The following is an 18245-nucleotide window of genomic DNA, read 5'->3' as shown; positions in this document are numbered from 1 at the left end:
AATTTGAGAATAATCGGACTCTCTGAAAAATGTGAGGAAAAAAAGAGCGTGGACATTATTTTCCAGTAAATTATCAAAGAGAATTGCCCAGACATTTTTGGAAACAGAGGGTAAAATAAACATTGAAAAAATTCATCGATCACCTACTGAAAGGGACCCTAAAATCAAAACGCCAAGAAATATAGTGGCCAAGTTCAAGAACCATCAGACCAAGAAAAAAATACTGGAAGCTGCTAGAAAAAAGCAATTCAGATATGGAGGAGCCACAATAAAGATAACCCAGGATCTAGCAGCATCCACATTAAAGGAACAAAGGACCTGGAATATGATATTCTGAAAGGCTAAGGAACTTGGTATGCAGCCAAGAATAACTTATCCAGCAAAAATGAGCACCCTTTTTCCAGGGAAGAAGATGGACATTTAACGAAATAAATGAATTCTATCTATTCTGGATGAAAAAACCAGATCTACACAAAATGTTTGATCTTCAAATACAGAACTCAAGAGATTTCTAAAAAAATAAAAAGAAATCTTGAGAACTATATTTCTGTGATAAAGATATGTAAAGAATACATGTATAATTTGTCCTAGAAACTAGAGGTGGAAAGGAAATTATATCATAAAAAAGGGTAAAGTGGTGGTACTACATTTCATGAAGAGGCAAAGGTAACCTATTATGTCTGAGAGAAAGAAAGGAGGGGAGGATGAACATAGTGTGTATCAATAGACATATTCGATTTATGGCGAAACTTCTTCCACTTCAGGGAAGGAGTAAGCTAAGGAAAGGGAATACAGAAATTGTGAGGAAAAGGGGTAAAATAGGGGGAGGAACTTTAAGGTGGGGGAGGGATACTAATGTGAAAAACAAGTGGTGCTCACAAGTTTAATACTGTGGAAGGGGGGTAAGAGGGAAGGAAAGGAGAAAAGGATAAGCAGGGGTTAACAGGATGGCAAGCAATATAGAATTAGTCATTCTTTTTTTTTCCCATTTATATTTTCTATTAATTTTGTATAACATTGTAAAACATTGATAACAATATAATACCTAACATTTATGTAGTGCATTACTATATGCCACAGTTTCTTTGTGTGTATGTAAACATAACATGTTTACATACATAAAACATGTATGTAAAACATAACAGTTTCACAGTTATTTTTCTTTTTAGAGGGATAGAGTATCTTTTTTTAAATTATAGCTTTTTATTGACAAAATATATCCATGGGTAATTTTTCAATATTGATCCTTGCAAAAACTTCTGTTACAACTAGAATTAGTCATTCTAACCATAAATGTGAATGGGGTAAACTCCCCCATAAAGAGGAAGCAGTTAGCAGACTGGATTAAAAGCCAGAATCCTACAATATGTTATTTATAGGAAACACACCTAAAACAGGGTGATAAATTCAAACTAAAAGTAAAAGGGTGGAGCAGAATTTACTATGGCATTCACTAGGTGAAGCCAAAAAAGCAGGGGTAGCCATCCTCATTTCAGATCAAGCAAAAACAAAAATTGATCTAATTAAAAGAGATAAGGAAGGGCATTATATCCTGCTAAAGGGTAGCATAGATAATGAAGCAGTATCAATATTAAACATATACACACCAAGTGGTGCAGCATCTAAATTCTTAAAAGAGAAATTAAGAGAGCTGCAAAAAGAAATAGTGGGAAATGTCAACTTTGCACTCTCATAACTAGATAAATCAAACCACAAAATAAATAAGAAAGAAGTCAAAGAGGTAAATAGAATACTAGAAAAGTTTGATATGATAGATCTTTGGCAAAAGCTAAATGGAGACAGAAAAGAGTACACTTTCTTCTCAGCACTTCATGGAACCTATATAAAAATTGATCATATACTAGGCCATAAAAACCTCAAAAATCAAATGCAGTAAGGCAGAAATAATAAATGCATCCCTTTCAGACCACAATGCAATAAAAATTACATTCAACAAAAAGCCAGAGAAAAATAGACCAAAAAATAATTGGAAAATAAATAATCTTATACTAAAGAATGATTGGGTGAAACAGCAAATCATAGACATACTTAATAACCCCAAAAAATGACAATAATGAGACATCATACCAAAATGTGTGGGATACAGCCAAAGCAGTAATGAGGGGAAGTTTTATATCTCTAGAGACCTACTTGCATAAAAGAGAGAAAGAAAAGGTCAACAAATTGGGCTTACAACTAAAAATGTTAGAAAAGGAACAAATTAAAAACCCTCAGAACAAACACGAAACTTGAAATTCTAAAAATAAAAGATGATATTAATAAAATTGAAAGTAAAAAAAACTATTGAATTAATTAATAAAACTAAGAGTTGGTTCTATGAAAAAACCAAAAAAAAATAGACAAACCCTTATTAAATCTGATTATAAAAAGGAAAGAGGAAAAGCAAATTGTTAGTCTTGAAAATGAAAAGGGAGAACTCACCACTGATGAAGAGGAAATTAGAACAATAGTTAGGAGCTACTTTGCTCAACTTTATGCCAATAAATTCAATAACTTAAATGAAATGGAAGAATACTTTCAAAAATATAGCTTGCCCAGATTAACAGAGGAAGAAGTAAATAGTCTAAATAGTCCCATTTCAGAAAATGAAATAGAACAAGCTATTAACCAACTCCCTAAGAAGAAATCCCCAAGACCACATGGATTTACATGTGAATTCTACCAAACATTTAAAGAACAACTAACTCCAATGCTATAAAAACTATTTGAAAAAATAGGGATTGAAGGAGTCCTACCAAATTCCTTTTATGACAGACATGGTACTGATACCTAAACCAGGTAGATCGAAAACTGAGAAAGAAAACTATAGACCAATCTCCCTGATGAATATTGATGCTGAAATCTTAAATAAAATATGAGCAAAAAGACTACAGAAAATCATCCCCAGGATAATAATACACTATGACCAAGTGGGATTTATACCAGGAATGCAGGGCTGGTTCAATATTAGGAAAACTATTAGCACAATCGACTATCAATAACCAAATTAACAAAAACCATATGATCATCTCAATAGATGCAGAAAAAGCATTTGATAAAATCCAACATCCATTCCTACTAAAAACACTTGAGAGTATAGGAATAAATGGACTATTCCTTAAAATAATAAGGATCATATATTTAAAACTGTCAGTAAACATCATATGTAATGGCGATAAACTGGAACCTTTCCCTGTAAGATCAGGAGTGAAACAAGGTTGCCCACTATCACCATTACTATTCAACATTGTACTAGAAAGGCTAGCCTCAGCAATAAGAGCCAAGAAAGAGATTCAAGGAATTAGAGTGGGTAATGAGGAAATCAAACTATCACTCTTTGCAGATAACAGATGGTATACTTAGAGAACCCCAAAGACTCTGCTAAAAAGCTATTAGAAATAATTCAGAACTTTAGCAAAGTTGCAGGATACAAAATAAATCCACATAAATCCTCAGCATTTTTATACATTACCAACACAATCCAACAGCAAGAGGTACAAAGAGAAATTCCATTCAAAATAACCATTGATAGTATAAAATATTTGGGAATATATCTACCAAAGGAAAGTCAGGAATTATATGAGCAAAATTATAAAACACTTGCCACAAAAATAAAGTCAGATTTAAATAATTGGAAAGACATTAAGTGGTCTTGGATAGGCCAAGTGAATATAATCAAGATGACAATACTCCCTAAACTAATCTATTTATTTAGTGCTATACCAATCAGACTCCCAAGAAACTATTTTAATGACCTAGTAAAAATAACAAAATTCATATGGAACCACAAAAGGTCGAGAATTTCAAGGGAAGTAAAAAAAAAAAAAAAAAAAAAAAAAAATCAAATGAAGGTGGCCTAGCTGTACCTGATCTAGAACTATATTATAAAGCAACAGTCAGTAAAACATTTGGTATTGGCTAAGAAATAGCTAAGAAAATGATCAGTGGAATAGGTTAGGTTCACAGGGCAAGATAGTGAATAAAAATAGCAATCTAGCGTTTGACAAACCCAAAGATCCCAACTTTTGGGATAAGAATTATTTGACAAAAACTGCTGGGAAAACTGGAAATTAGTATGGCAGAAACTACGCATGGACCCACACTTAATACCACATACTAAGATAAGATCAAAATGGGTCCATGCTTTAGGCATAAAGAACGAGATCATAAATAAATTAGAGGAACATAGGATAGTTTACCTCTCAGACTTGTGGAGGAGAAAGGAATTTGTGACCAAAGGAGAACTAGAGATAATTAGTGATCACAAAATAGAAAATTTTGATTATATCAAATTAAAAAGTTTTTGTACAAACAAAACTAATGCAAACAAGATTAGAAGGGAAGTAACAAATTGAGAAAACATTTTTACAGTTAAAGGTTCTGATAAAGGTCTCATCTCCAAAATATACAGAGAATTGACTCTAATTTATAAGAAATCAAGCCATTCTCCAATAGATAAATGGTAAAAGGATATGAACAGACAATTTTCAGATGATGAAATTAAAACTATTTCCACTCATATGAAAGAATGTTCCAAATCACTACTGATCAGAGAAATGCAAATTAAGACAACTCTGAGATACCACTACACACCTATCAGATTGGCTAAGATGACAGGAACAAATAATAAGGAATGTTGGAGGGGATGTGGGAAAACTGGGACACTGATGTATTGTTGATGGAGTTGTGAAAGAATCCAACCATTCTGGAGAGCAATTTGGAACTATGCCCAAAAAGTTAACAAACTGTGCATACCCTTTGATCCAGCAGTGCTACTACTGGGCTTATATCTTAAGGAAATACTAAAGAAGGGAAAGGGGCCTGTATGTGCCAAAATGTTTGTGGCAGCCCTTTTTGTAGTGGCTAGAAACTGGAAAATGAATGGATGCCCACCAATTGGAGAATGGTTGGGTAAACTATGGTATATGAATGTTATGGAATATTATTGTTCTGTAAAATGACCAACAGGATGAATACAGAAAGGCCTAGAGAGACTTACATCAACTGATGCTGAGTGAAATGAGCAGAACTAGGAGATCATTATACACTTCAATAATGATACTGTATGAGGATGTATTCTGATAGAAGTGGATATCTTCAACATAAGAGAAGAGCTAATCCAATTCTAATTGATCAATGATGGACAGAATCAGCTATGCCCAGATAAGGAATACTGGGAAATCAGTGTAAACTGTTAGCATTTTTTTTTTTCTCCCCAGGTTATTTTTACCTTCCGAATCCAATTCCTTTACAGCAACAACAACAACAACAACAACAACAACAAAAATCGGTTCTGCACATATATATTGTACCTAGGATATACTATAAGATATTTAATAGGTATGGGAATGCCTGCCATCTAGGGGAGGGGGTGAAGGGAAGGAGGGGAAAAAAACTTGGAACAGAAGGGAGTATAAGGGATAATGTTGTAAAAAATTACCTATGTATATATACTGTCAAAAAGTGTTATAATTATAAAATTAATAAAAACAAATAAATAAACAAACAAAAACTTGGACTCCAGGGGGGAAAAAATGTTTTTGTATATACACAGACTGCATTTTAGCTGTTATTTACTACTACTATTGGGAGTTTATAAACTATTTTGCAGAATACAACTTAGGTTTACTTCTTTGAGAACATCTGTGAAGGATTAGAGCTGATAAAAATTCCAGCAAACGAGAAGTGTTTTGAAAACTGGTAGATTTTCTTGTCCTAATGGCTAGACTGCTACAAATGCTTGTTGGTAGATTTATTGGATAACAATTAATATCCCTCTATTTTGAAATGGTAAATGAATTTTAGGATTTTGAAATAGTGACAAAATTAATCTCTGACCTACTTGGTTGGTATGGTTTGTTTGCATTTAAAAACCAAGGAATCAAGATTGAAAATATATACCTCATCCAATTCAGCAGGGATATTTCCACTGCTTCCTGGAGTAAACTCTGCAAGTTGAGCTTTTGCTGCTTTAGGAGTAGGGCCTCGTCTGCTTGTGATGGCAAAAGCAGCTTTCTGATGCCTATATAGCGTGATTATACCTCTGTGCTTTGTAACAGTGTGATGCATTCCATCTTTGTCTGTGTTTTGTCCTGCTAAGAAAAAAGTCACATTATAAAAGATTAATTAACAGTAATAAATTATAATAAAATTCAATGGTAGTCACATGGCTTCAAAAGAAAAAGTACACTTAAAGATTGTAATTTATAAACTTTATTCTATTAAAAAGTTTTACTTTAACATCAAGTGATGACATTTTGATTTGTAGTACTTAAATTTAAAAAAAATTTTTTTTGCTTCTTCAACATCTTCTTACCTAAAGAATTAAACTCATTTAAAGTATAAAAGCTCATTAGAAAATTGGAGACTGATTTTTTTTTCAAATACACAATTCAGTTATCAAAATGTAAAAGAGCACATAACAAGAAAAATGAAAATATTTCAACAAATTTCTTTTGCATAGTTAATAGAAAAAAATAACTAAGAGTTGTCAAATATGGTCAAATCCTATAGTCAATATAAACTTCAGCAAAACACCCTTTGTAAAATAATGTTTTCAGTGTTGGAAGATAGAGAAATGTAAGGGGAGGGAGAGGATTATTTTTACAAGATATATTTCATATGGCTTATGTTTTTTCATTAAATTTACAGGGCTTGGGGGAGGAGGTGGGGGGAAGGACGGGAAAAATTATCACAAAAGATTTTGCAATTGTCAATGCTGAAAAAATACCCATGCATATATCTTATAAATAAAAAGCTATATTAAAAAAAAATTACAGGGCTTGTTTGTGACAATTTGCTTTCCCAAAACCTAATTAACAGAATTCAGAGATACATTTCATATAAGCCATTTGCAGAAATTGTGTTACATACTTCTACATGTTGAATCTATTCCTGAGGAACTAGACTGTATGAAGCAGTTCTCATTTCTATATATTGTCCTATAGATTACTGTTAGGAAAAGGCCAAAATATTTGATTTTCAGAATGATGTGGTTTATATGTTCCGAAAGTCAACATGTCAATTTAAAAAATGAGACATTTCAGTAAGAGTAATTTTGTTAAACCACATTATAAATAATTTAATCCCCTTTTCTCTCTCACTTCTTCCCAAACCTACCAGGCTCACTAAGCAATTGAATTTTTTCATAATGCTAAATGCTGATTAACATCTTAGAGGCTTTTTATATCAGATTTCCTCCAAACAGGTATAATATAAGTACTGTAGTACATTATAAATGTAAGCCATCAGAATAATGTTCAGAAAAAAATTTGTAATGTAAAGATGCATACTTAAATTCTACTGAGAAACAAACATATTTTCACAGGTAACTTTCCCATACCCAACGGAGCTTCAAATAGATACCTTTAGAATTTTCATGGCTGGTTTGAGGTGGTGCTGGACATGCAACACAAGGAGTAAGATGTGGGTCCACACATAGTGAACTACAAAGATTTTTAATAATCTTTGAATTAGGACAAGGAGTTCTTGATGTACACTGTTGAAGCAATTTTGCTATGCATACAGCTGCATAATTCTGTACTAGTGTATTTTCTTCTTTCTTAATAGTCTCCATTAATGGTTTTATGACAGGGTTTAATTTTTCTGGAAGCTGCTGTAAATTCACCACTGCACACGCAGCAAATGTATGCACTCTCAGTTGCAGCACTTGCCATTCTTGATTTGTTTCTGCAACAGTCATTTGAACTTGTTGCCTTTTACTTTCTAAATGCTGTAACACTTTTGGATTTAAATTGAATGATGCTGTGACTTCATTAAAAACAGTTGTGACCTATTATAAAAACAAAGAGAATTAAGAGGTTAAAAAATGTCTACTTTTTGTTTGTATCACCTACAGTATCCTTTAAAATAAAGGCTCAAGAAATGAATTAGAGCTAGAATGACACCTCAACTAATTTAAATGCAATCTCAATTTGAATCCTCAATAAATTTAAATGCAATCTAAATCTAAATCCTCCAGCAAGAGTTCAATCTCTCTTAAAAAAAAAAAATGTTCATCTAAACTTTTAGAAAAGAACTATATAAAAAGCACTTACTGATAGGTATTTTGATCAGAGGACAACTGTGAATCTGAACAAAATGTTCCTTTTACACACAGAGACACTACATAATGATGCTGCTAAGGGACAGAGATAAACTAGAATACTGAAATCCACATATCTCATGTTTGGTCAATAGTTTTTGGCACTACTTTCTAGCTCCTTCAATAATACTTTTATTAGAGCAGGCTATCAAAGAGCAATTACTATTGACAGTGAAGCTGGGTGATGAAAAAGACAATAGATTTCAATGTGGAAAACATATTTCAACTCTAGCTGTACTGCATATGTCACTCTGGTAAGTGATAACCAATCTGGGTTTCAGTTTCATTATCTAAAATGAGGCAGTTTGGAGTAAATGATTTAAAAGATCCTTTGTAAATTCTAAACCTTTATAACATACACTTTTCTCCCAACTCTCCCTTAGAGGAAGATGCTAATAAACAAAGAAATACCTTAAGGGTAGCCAACAGAAAAGAATTAAGTGTCTAAATAGTTGAACAGTTCCTGAACAGCCAATTCTAATTTCAATGGGACCATTGGGTTTAATGATGAAAAAGCTGGAGAGGTCATCCAGGATCTGTCTCCTTCCCTGTCACCTCCACTTTATAAATGAAAACCAGGCATTTGTTAAATAACCTGCCTGAATCATAGAGTAACAGTAAATGGAAGTCTTCTAACATCAAATCCAAAGCATTTTCCACTACACCAGGATCATTAGCAATTTATTTTTAATCACCAAATGACTATTCATTGATTTAGATAACAAAAACATGCAGTCTAAGAATCTTTTTGCCTAATCAGTGATTATTAGTATTATGATTAGCATTATGAGTCGCCATAAGTAGGTGGGCACATTTTCAATGTAGTCTTTTCAAGAAAAATCAGAAGTGTCTCAGAAAGGTTAGATCACTTAAGGAAGAAATCTACTAGTGACTTAAAAGATACTCAATGCAATAATGAAAATTTGTTATATAGCAAAGTAAAAATTAAAATCATCATCATCTTTGGTAAAGTACTTTCATGTGCAAAAATCAATATTTAATCCAATATATAATTTAACAAATTTAGGGAAATTTTGTCAGTCAGAGGATCAATTTTAAAAGACAGGGAGCCTGGAAGGAAAATTAGCAACAATAATAAGCTTCTCCTTGCAGTTATATATAAATCAATATTCATCCACTTTTCTCTCCTTAGGCTCAGTAGATAAGTGACAAATATTCTTAATATCAATGAGATAAGAATATTGCTTTATCCCTTATTCCAGAATCCTAAGTAAGCACTTAAAGTAATTTTATCTCCTAGATCCTGGTCATGTGAAAAAGAAAATGGAATAGAACAGAGACAGGAGGAATCTTTTTCTTTCCTTTTCTTTTTTTTTTTTTTTTTTAAATTTTGGTTTGAAGGAGACTAAGTAGAATCAAATTAAGCAGGATAGATAGTAAGGTGGGACAGATGGAACAATATTTCTGAATCTATTCTTCAGAATTAAAAAAAAAAAAAATTACAGAAAAGGAAAATATAGTACCAGGAAAGGAAGATACCGAGTAACTACGAACTTTCCTGCAATGACTTTGGTCAAGATAGAAATAAACATTTCTTCTTAAGCTGAAGTTTTGATTTTAAGAATAAGCAATGGACTAATTTTAAGAGAGGATACTATCTGACTAAAAATTATTATGTCATAAAATATATAGTGTCCCCAAAATAAGCAATTAAGCAAATTAATTTACTTTGAAGGTAAATAGGGCTTGAATAGTTTCTAATTTTTTTTATTTCATGTCATATCTAAAATTAAAGAATTGAAAGTTCTATTAACTCACCAGCTCATTAGCTTGATCTATGGTAAACACACTGTAATTTATTCTGCTATTAACTTCAATATGTGCATCAGCTAATGATGTAATAAGCTGTTTGCATTCATTCTGCATTCGTGTAAATGGAACAGCAATCTCATCATAATACAGATGTTCTGAAAGGATACCAAGTAAACGTGGCTGCACAGCTAAGGCAACAGCTTTACATTCCTAAAATAAAATTGAACAGAATAAGATTCAAACATGAGTATTGCTTTATAGAAAGTTTCTGTACCTTCTCTCCCCCCAAGAAAATCTCCTAACCTCTAGAATAGTCATGATAAATAACTCTTTAATTGACATCTGAAAAGATTCTGAAATGGAAGCTATAAATCACGTAAAAGCAATTCTTTTAATAAATCACGTAAAAGCAATTCTTTTAAGTGGCTATACATTTTTTAAACAGGAAGAAAAATATGGTTCGAACCTACTTCCAGGTAAAGCATATATTTAAAATTAAATTAAGTATAGGAAGAAAAATAGTTTCTAAATTTAACTACACATTTTCTTCTCTTTCTCATATCTCAAACAGAGCTGAAGTGGTCTCCCTGATGATAATGAGATTAGGCACAATATGGGTACCAAGAGAAAGACCAGACCCCCATACAAGGGTCTATAAGCCAAAACTAATACTTGCTGCTCAACACACAAGCCCAACTGCTTCTGTAGGATATTTTTCTATGTCCTAAGTAAAAAATTAGAAAACCTCTATTTTTCCCAGAGGCTAAGCAGGAGCCTGGGATACTGCACAGCAGGACAGTTCTTTTTAAGATTGGCCCTGACAATCAAGTGAAAGAGAATGATCCACACAGCAAGTATTAAAACATTTAATTTCTCAAATGTCATGAATGGAATAAACAAAACAAGCAGGTACCACTTTTAAAATGTAAATGCAACAAAATTGTTACACTTTTGATGTGTGGAGTTACTGACGAAATGGCTGGAAAGAATGTTTGGCAATATGAACACACTGGATGAAAAGGAGAAATTTATTTTTTCTTGTGACCAAAAGATTATCCTAATAGATTACCATGCATACTTACTGAAAAAAATTTTAATTTTTAATTGCACCCGAGAGGAACATGAAAGAATTGTTAACATCAATGAGACGGAGTTAAATTTAAGTTTTTTTAAGGGGTCATTTCCTGACAATCTGAAAGATGATGTACTGAATTTGAACATGGATATAAATGGATTACTCATTTGAAGGACTGGGAGCCCTCTAAGGAGAAAGTTTAGGACTGGGGCAACCGTTTGGGAAGAAACAAACCTTAACTACTCTAGTATGCATGTGGTAGAATCCATATAAAAACTGTAAACAGTCACACACAAAATTTTTTTTTTTTTTGTAAAAGGTAGTGTAAGTTCAAATGAAACTGGTTACTTCAACTCAAAAATAGAGCAAGATCTTACCTTTTGTAAAGCAGCCCATTCACAGATTACTAAAGAAACACTAATCCTTTGCAAAGCAGATTTTGAGTTCAGGTGAAAAAGTAGCAACTGGCCAAGAGACTCAGCTGGTTTAACGTCTTGAGAAGCTACATTTACACTTGGATCACAAATATTGCAACAAAGTGCTCCTAACAACCTTGGGGGGAAAAAAATTAATACAATATTTACTCAGAAAATAAATTTCCTTTAGCCTAGCTAGTTTTTTCCCAAAGACTAATATGATTGAAAGTATAACAGAGTAGAAATGAGAAGACAGAACTCTACCAATTGTTCTTTGCCCTTAAACAGGTTACCAATTTTCTGAATTTTAGTCTGTCAATCAAATAAGCCTTTATTAATCACCTACAATGTGCCAGGCTCTGGGCTCAGCACTGAGGACACAAAGAAAGGGAGAAGAGAAGGAGTCATATATCAGATTTGTACAAACAAGACTTAGCATCTGAATGAATATGGTGGGGGGAGGTGAAGGTAGAGTGAAGAGTTGATGACAACTAGTTTTTAAACTTGAGTGACTAAGAAGATACTGGTTTCCTTTATAATAAAAGAAAAGTTAGGAAAAGGGGTAGATTATGGGGAAAAGATAAAAAAGTTCCATTTAAGATGTGCTACACAAAAATAACACCACTTTAAAAACAATTTATACTTCACTATCAACTTACTTGGCTGCCATCACTCTGGCCCGCATAACAACAAAATCTCTCATCGCAGGGTCTTCCATGATGCTATCTGCACCTGCAATATATTCTTGCAGTACTTCTTTACTTTGGTTTTGACCCTGGCGTATTTTACCACCTGTTTTTTCCTAAGGAAACACAAAATACAAACAATGAAATATAGGGGCTATTAGCTCTCACAAAATCAAGGAACTATAGAGTTGTAAGAGTTCTCAGGAACCACCCAGTTCAACTCATACCTGAGAAAGAATCCCTACTCAAATAGAGCTGAGGAGTAGCCTTTGTTTAACTGCTTTCCAAGGTGGTTTCATAGACCTTAGGACAGTTCTAATTGTTATACCAAACTTCAAGTTCTCTCTGCACTTCTCACCCACTGATCCTACTTCTTGACTCTTAATAACAAACAAAACCATTCTCTTTTGCAAAAACCTCACCCCATTTGTGTCTTTGTATACTCAGCTACTAACAGAACCTGGTGAAGATCTGATTTGTAGAAAAGCTTTAACATCTAATGTCCCCACCCCCCACCCCCCCACCCTCCCACCCCCCGCTTAGTTCTTAAAGTACCTGAAGATAGTTAACATTTCTATTTTACATCTTTTCTTTAGCATGAATTCAATGCCTTTCACCAGTTTAGCTGCCCTCCTCTGGACATTCCTCAGTTCATAAAGTCCTTTTTTCATTGTGATTGCCAGAATAAACACAACATTCCCATTGTTATCAGAACTGAACCAAGTAAAATGGGAATGCAGGCTGAGAAGATAACAGATTTCTTGGTAGCCATACTACCCTGCTGATTACTATGGAATTGTCAGGCCACTAAAAACACCCAGATCTTCCCCAGACAAAACTCTATCTGATCATACTTCCAACATGTTTTATGTTTTAAATATTTACGTAAGAGTTTAGATTTATTCCCAATAAAACTTATTAGTTTGGGTCCAATGTTCTAGATTGCCAAGATCTTTTTGAAGCCTAATGAATGCATTCAGTTTCTTAGCTATTCTCCCTAGTTTTGTGTGTCACCTGCAAATTTGATAAGGATGCTATTTATACATTCATATAAGTCAGTAATAAGATTGTTCAACAGATTCTGAACCAAAAATAGATCCCTGGGGCAATCCACTGGAGACCTCCTTTCAAGGTTATATTGAATCATTAAGTAATTATTCTTTGAGTCAGACCATTCAAACAGTTTCAAAACCATTAAAATATACAGTGTCTTCTGGTCTAGATTGTTCCACTTCTGCTCCACCTTTACTCAAAAACAATATGAAATACTTTATCAAATACTTTACTAAAATTTAAGAATATATATAAAACTTATCTTCTTGAAAGCATTGCATAGAATAATTTCTCTTTAAATCTAAAGAGAAATTCTTTCTAGTAAGATATTTAGTGTTTACATAATTAGGAAAAATGTTAAATACAAGATTAAATGGAAATTTTTAGATCATCTTACTCTTACCTTAGATCTGGATTTTACTTCCAGCAACATATTTAAATCAATAGGTAAATGAGAAGGCTGCATCATTAAGCAAAGCCAGGCACCCATCCAGGGACAAGCTGCCGCCACTACATATTGTACTGAAGCCTTGCTTAACAATTCCATCCACACCTACACAATGAAAATAAATGAAACAATGAAATAAGAAGAAAAAAATTTTTCATTGAAATCCAACAATTGGGGACTTATGCTTATATATGTTCAATGCTTATCCTTGGGACTATATGAAGGGTGGAAAAAAGCATGTAGATAATGGTACTAATTTTTAAAATGGACAAAAAAGCATAATTTTAAAATCTTAATTTTTAAAATGTAAAACTATGTACATATTGAATAAATTTTTAAAAGGTAAAAAGCAAAAAATTTTTTGCACATAATACAAAATTTGGTGTTACACTAGTTCTTTATTAAAGACCAAATTATCTTAAAACTTAAAGACATACCCTAGTTAATTTTTCTGTTAAATTTTGATGTTATAATATTCCAAGTGGCTAAAATATGAATCTTTAACTCATCTTATGCAATCAGGCATCATCTTTGTAGCTTAAAATTATTAACTCCATAAGGCATTTCTTGAGTCAGAGCTATATGAGAGTCAGAGCTTAAACTTAATGCTGGTACTATTTTTCTCATATAGCTCTGAGAAAAATAGTACCAGCATTAAGTTTAAGCTAGAATATTATACCCACAGAACTGATTCTAGAGTTGTGACCTAGACATTGCTCATAAATGTTACTGAATAATTAATTTACTTTGTTCTTGCTTTGAAAGGGACTAAATTGTTGTGCGTGGTACTTAAAAGGTGGAAGAACAACAATTTAGACCCTAAGCTGTCAGAATGGGATGAAAATGCATTTGTGAGCAGAAAAATTCAATCAAAACATTTGTTCAATTCCAATAATGTGCAATACATAGTGCTGGATTTAATTCAGTTTTAGTCCTCATGCTATTTGTAGTCTAATATTGAAAACAAATAACATTAATAAATGACAAGTGAGAACAAATAAAATACCGAGAAAGGTCCAAGAGAGAAACAACAGAATTAAAGAAAGGGGATTCAGAAAGATTTCATGGAAAAATAAGTTATCTGAGATAGGCTTTGAAGGAAGAGTAATAATTTAAAATACATATTCATTCATTCATCCCTGTGTATATTACAGAGGGAATACTAAGTTAAGGAAACAGTGTGAGGAAAGGCTTAGAAGTAGAAAATTTATATTGAGGGAAAAGAAGTACAAAGAGAATATAAGGGAATTTGGCTGGTGTCCAAAATACATTGAGAAGAGTAGCATTAGATCGCATAAGGCCAGAAAAAAAAGGTGGAAGAACTACCCTGCTGAGCTAACCTTATTAAACTACTACAAGGCTTTGAACACAGAAATGATATGACCAGATTTCTACATAAGTCAATTAGCTTGACAGAAAATCTTAGAAGGAAGAATGAAAAAGGTTTTAGGAAAACAATAATTAGCTCATTTTAGGCTGAGTTTGAGGTGGCAACAGATATGTGGGTACACCTCTTAATAAAGAACTTGGCAGACAAATTTTTGTAAACGCTCTTATATTGCCTGATTAGGTGAAATTGTCTTACAGGGCAGGAGGGACAGATTAAGGTCATCTACATATTAAAAACCATTGAAGTAATAGGAGCAAATAGTATTTCTAAGGGAAAGAATAGATGACCTTAAAATTTATGGGAAAGCAACCTTTAAAATTCCTACAAATGTATATATGTATAAAATATTCTACTTTACCCTACAATCTAGGAAAGGTATAAATGGAAAGGCAAAACCCTATATGAAAGATATTTTTTTATTCTAAGCTTCAAGGTGAAAAAAGTATATATATATATATATAAAAACATAAAAATGTGCCTGTAATATGTCACATACTATTAGACATGGCTAATAAATTGATCAGCTTTGTTGAACTGTCCCTTTTTTCTTCTTTCATTTTAAAAAATCTTTGTTATACAAGGTGGCTTTCTTGGTAGACAGAAATTTATATTAAAAAAAGGTATCAATATAAAAGAGTCCCATCCTACCTAAACCAAAAAGTATTGCCAATATCATGCAGGTCTAGATTCTACGTAAAGAGATCATCCCCCCATGAGCAAAAACATGATCAATCATAAGATAAGAAAAAAATTCTAAGATGAAGATTAAAAGAGTGGGAAGTCAAGATACCACTACACATACCCACTAATGAAAACACCAAAAAATCCAAAGAAAATGAAGATCAGGTAACAAAAAACTTGCCTTTTCTCCCCCCCCCCCCCAGTCTAAAAAGGACAAAAAAACTGAAAATTAGACCAGAGTATCTATCCCATTAATGCTTCATGTGGCAAGTACAGACATTCATAGAGATGTGCCCATTTAGAGAAAAAAGGTAGCAGCCAGGTGGGGACCAAAGACAATCATCTCTAACTTTCATCAGAATCAATTTGTAATAAAAAATGTATTCTTGCCATTGTTAAAAGCAAGTGAAACCAAATAAATTTAATTCTGTGTATTATCTCTGCTAAGGGAAAAACACCATCTCATCAGCAATTCTGAAAGTAGAGCTAAACATCCTATTTACTTTGTCAAAGTTGGGACATGGTACTTCTCCCCTGCTTAGATACAAGCTAGGTTTTCACCACTCCAAAACAACTCCTTTTAGATATTTAATAAGAGTGAGCTCTAAACTTCGAGTATTAATTGAAGCAAAACAAAGAAAGAATCATCTACTTAGAAAATTAAAGGTTTTTATAATACAAAGGAAAAAAAAAAAACCATCAGTTCTGCAGACATAGAGCATTAGATGCAGAGCATATTATGAGCATATAGAAGACATGTATATGTAACATTACATGTTTGTGTGTGTGTGTGTGGATATAAGAGGTCATGGGGAAGATCAGAAGGTAGTTTTCAAGCACTAGTAGAAACTTATGACAACAGCTTATTTTTCAACCCAAAGTTGAAAGAACAATTTATTTGCTATGCTCAGAGAAACAAAAATGCTCTTGTACTAGTTCATTATCACAGTGTTCAAAGAACAAATTTCATCACTAAATACAAATCAGAAGACTAAAGTTCTGGCCCCAGCTTCACCAGTGTGGGGCCTTGAATAAGTTACAACTTCTGGAAGATATTATTTCTAACTGTTGAGAGGATGATCAGTATCTATTAAGTTGTTATGAGAATCCAATAAGATTATTAAATGTGAAAATGCTCTGGGGAGGGGCAGCTAGGTGGCGCAGTGGATAGAGCACCAGCCCTGAATTTAGGAGGACCCGAGTTCAAATCTGGTCTCAGACACTTCCTAGCTGTGTGACCTTGGGCAAGTCACTTAACCCCAGCCTCAAAAAAAAAAAAAAAAAAAAAAAAAATGCTCTGGGGAAAAGGACTCTCCAAATATAAAGGATGATGATGAGGAGGAGGTGATGACAATAGTCTTCATGGTGAGAGCAATAAAGATGTGAAGCCTCTTACCCCCCCGTTAACTTGCAAATCTGTGAAACACTTACCTGTTTTGGTTATGAGGTGCCTAAATACATCTTAGGGTTTTCAAATGTGTTTTTAAAAATTCTGTAATAACACAACAATTTTTAAAGCTTAAGTTTGAAAAATAAAGACTGAGAAAAGGAGAATTATTCATTAAATACCTTGTGAATAAGGTCCAGAATTTCTTGGCTGCTTTCTAAAATACAAAACTGAAAAAATATGTCGCAGCATATCTTGTAGGATAGGTGTTAACCAAGATGAAGAGCTCTGAAAACAAAGAATTAAAGTTTTAGTATAAATGTTTGTATTTTAAAATGTTCTAGTGTGATGAATTTTTTGAAGGATGAAATTTGGTAGTAGTAAAGTATGTGTGCACACACAACCTTACCTTCACACACAGATGAGTACAATCACATACATTGATACTATGAAAGGTTTGGAATTTTACCAGTCACTTAACAGAAATGAACTTACAATGCAAGATTAAACAGCTTTATTTAATAGGCTCCACTGAGTACAAAATGAATTTGACATGAGTATACACATCAAATCACAACAAAGCATAGGTTATATTAATTCTAGTTAGGTGATAATATAGGATGAATAATCTGTAATGGTCAAGGAAAGTCACTTAATTGACAATTCCTAAAGAAAACTTGGAATTCTGCCTTAATCCAAAATATAAGGCAAAATAATACCTTCTCAGAAGGCATAGGCCACAAAGCCAGGACTTTTTAGTGAAAATCAGAAATAAGCACAGACTTCAGTTAGAAAGCATTAAGATTTCCAACTATGAGAGTAGGAAAACTGAATAATGATAATCTCTAGCAGGCAACTCAAGAATCAAGCTTGTAAAATAGCACCAACTTCTTCCTTCTGAACAAAAAGCAAGACAGATGAAGGGAAACCAAGATCTAAGCAACTTCCATCATTCTCACTGGTAATTTGACTTCTCGGGACATAATAAGCTATAGACACCCAGCAGTGGTACATTAAATGAATTAAAATGAGTTTTAATTTGCTCTAATTCATGAAGTCCTTTCCATAATAGACATTATCCAGCTCATTATTAGAAGAAAAAAAGATTTTCATATTTGCAATCAATTAGCTATAGATTTGTATTTCTCAGGGCTACATATAATGAAGGGCATAGAAAAGAGGAAGCAAGTATGGTTTCACTAATACTCTGTACTACTCAGATCATATCTAGA

The 18245-nt window shown here is 32.9% G+C and overlaps 1 protein-coding gene across 1 annotated transcript in view; it reads right to left on the bottom strand.

The window, feature by feature from the left end:
• Window positions 1-18245, bottom strand: part of BTAF1 (B-TFIID TATA-box binding protein associated factor 1) — a 107989-nt gene that overhangs the window by 30336 nt on the left and 59408 nt on the right. Inside the window, 8 exon segments of the mRNA XM_074295862.1 lie at window positions 5902-6092; window positions 7366-7792; window positions 9884-10087; window positions 11330-11504; window positions 12028-12170; window positions 13511-13660; window positions 17196-17249; window positions 17251-17301. Of these exon segments, the coding sequence (XP_074151963.1) occupies window positions 5902-6092; window positions 7366-7792; window positions 9884-10087; window positions 11330-11504; window positions 12028-12170; window positions 13511-13660; window positions 17196-17249; window positions 17251-17301 (1395 nt within the window).

Source organism: Sminthopsis crassicaudata, chromosome 2, assembly GCF_048593235.1.
Source record: "Sminthopsis crassicaudata isolate SCR6 chromosome 2, ASM4859323v1, whole genome shotgun sequence".
Taxonomy (NCBI): Eukaryota; Metazoa; Chordata; class Mammalia; order Dasyuromorphia; family Dasyuridae; genus Sminthopsis; species Sminthopsis crassicaudata.
This window is presented reverse-complemented; position numbering and strand designations above follow the sequence as displayed.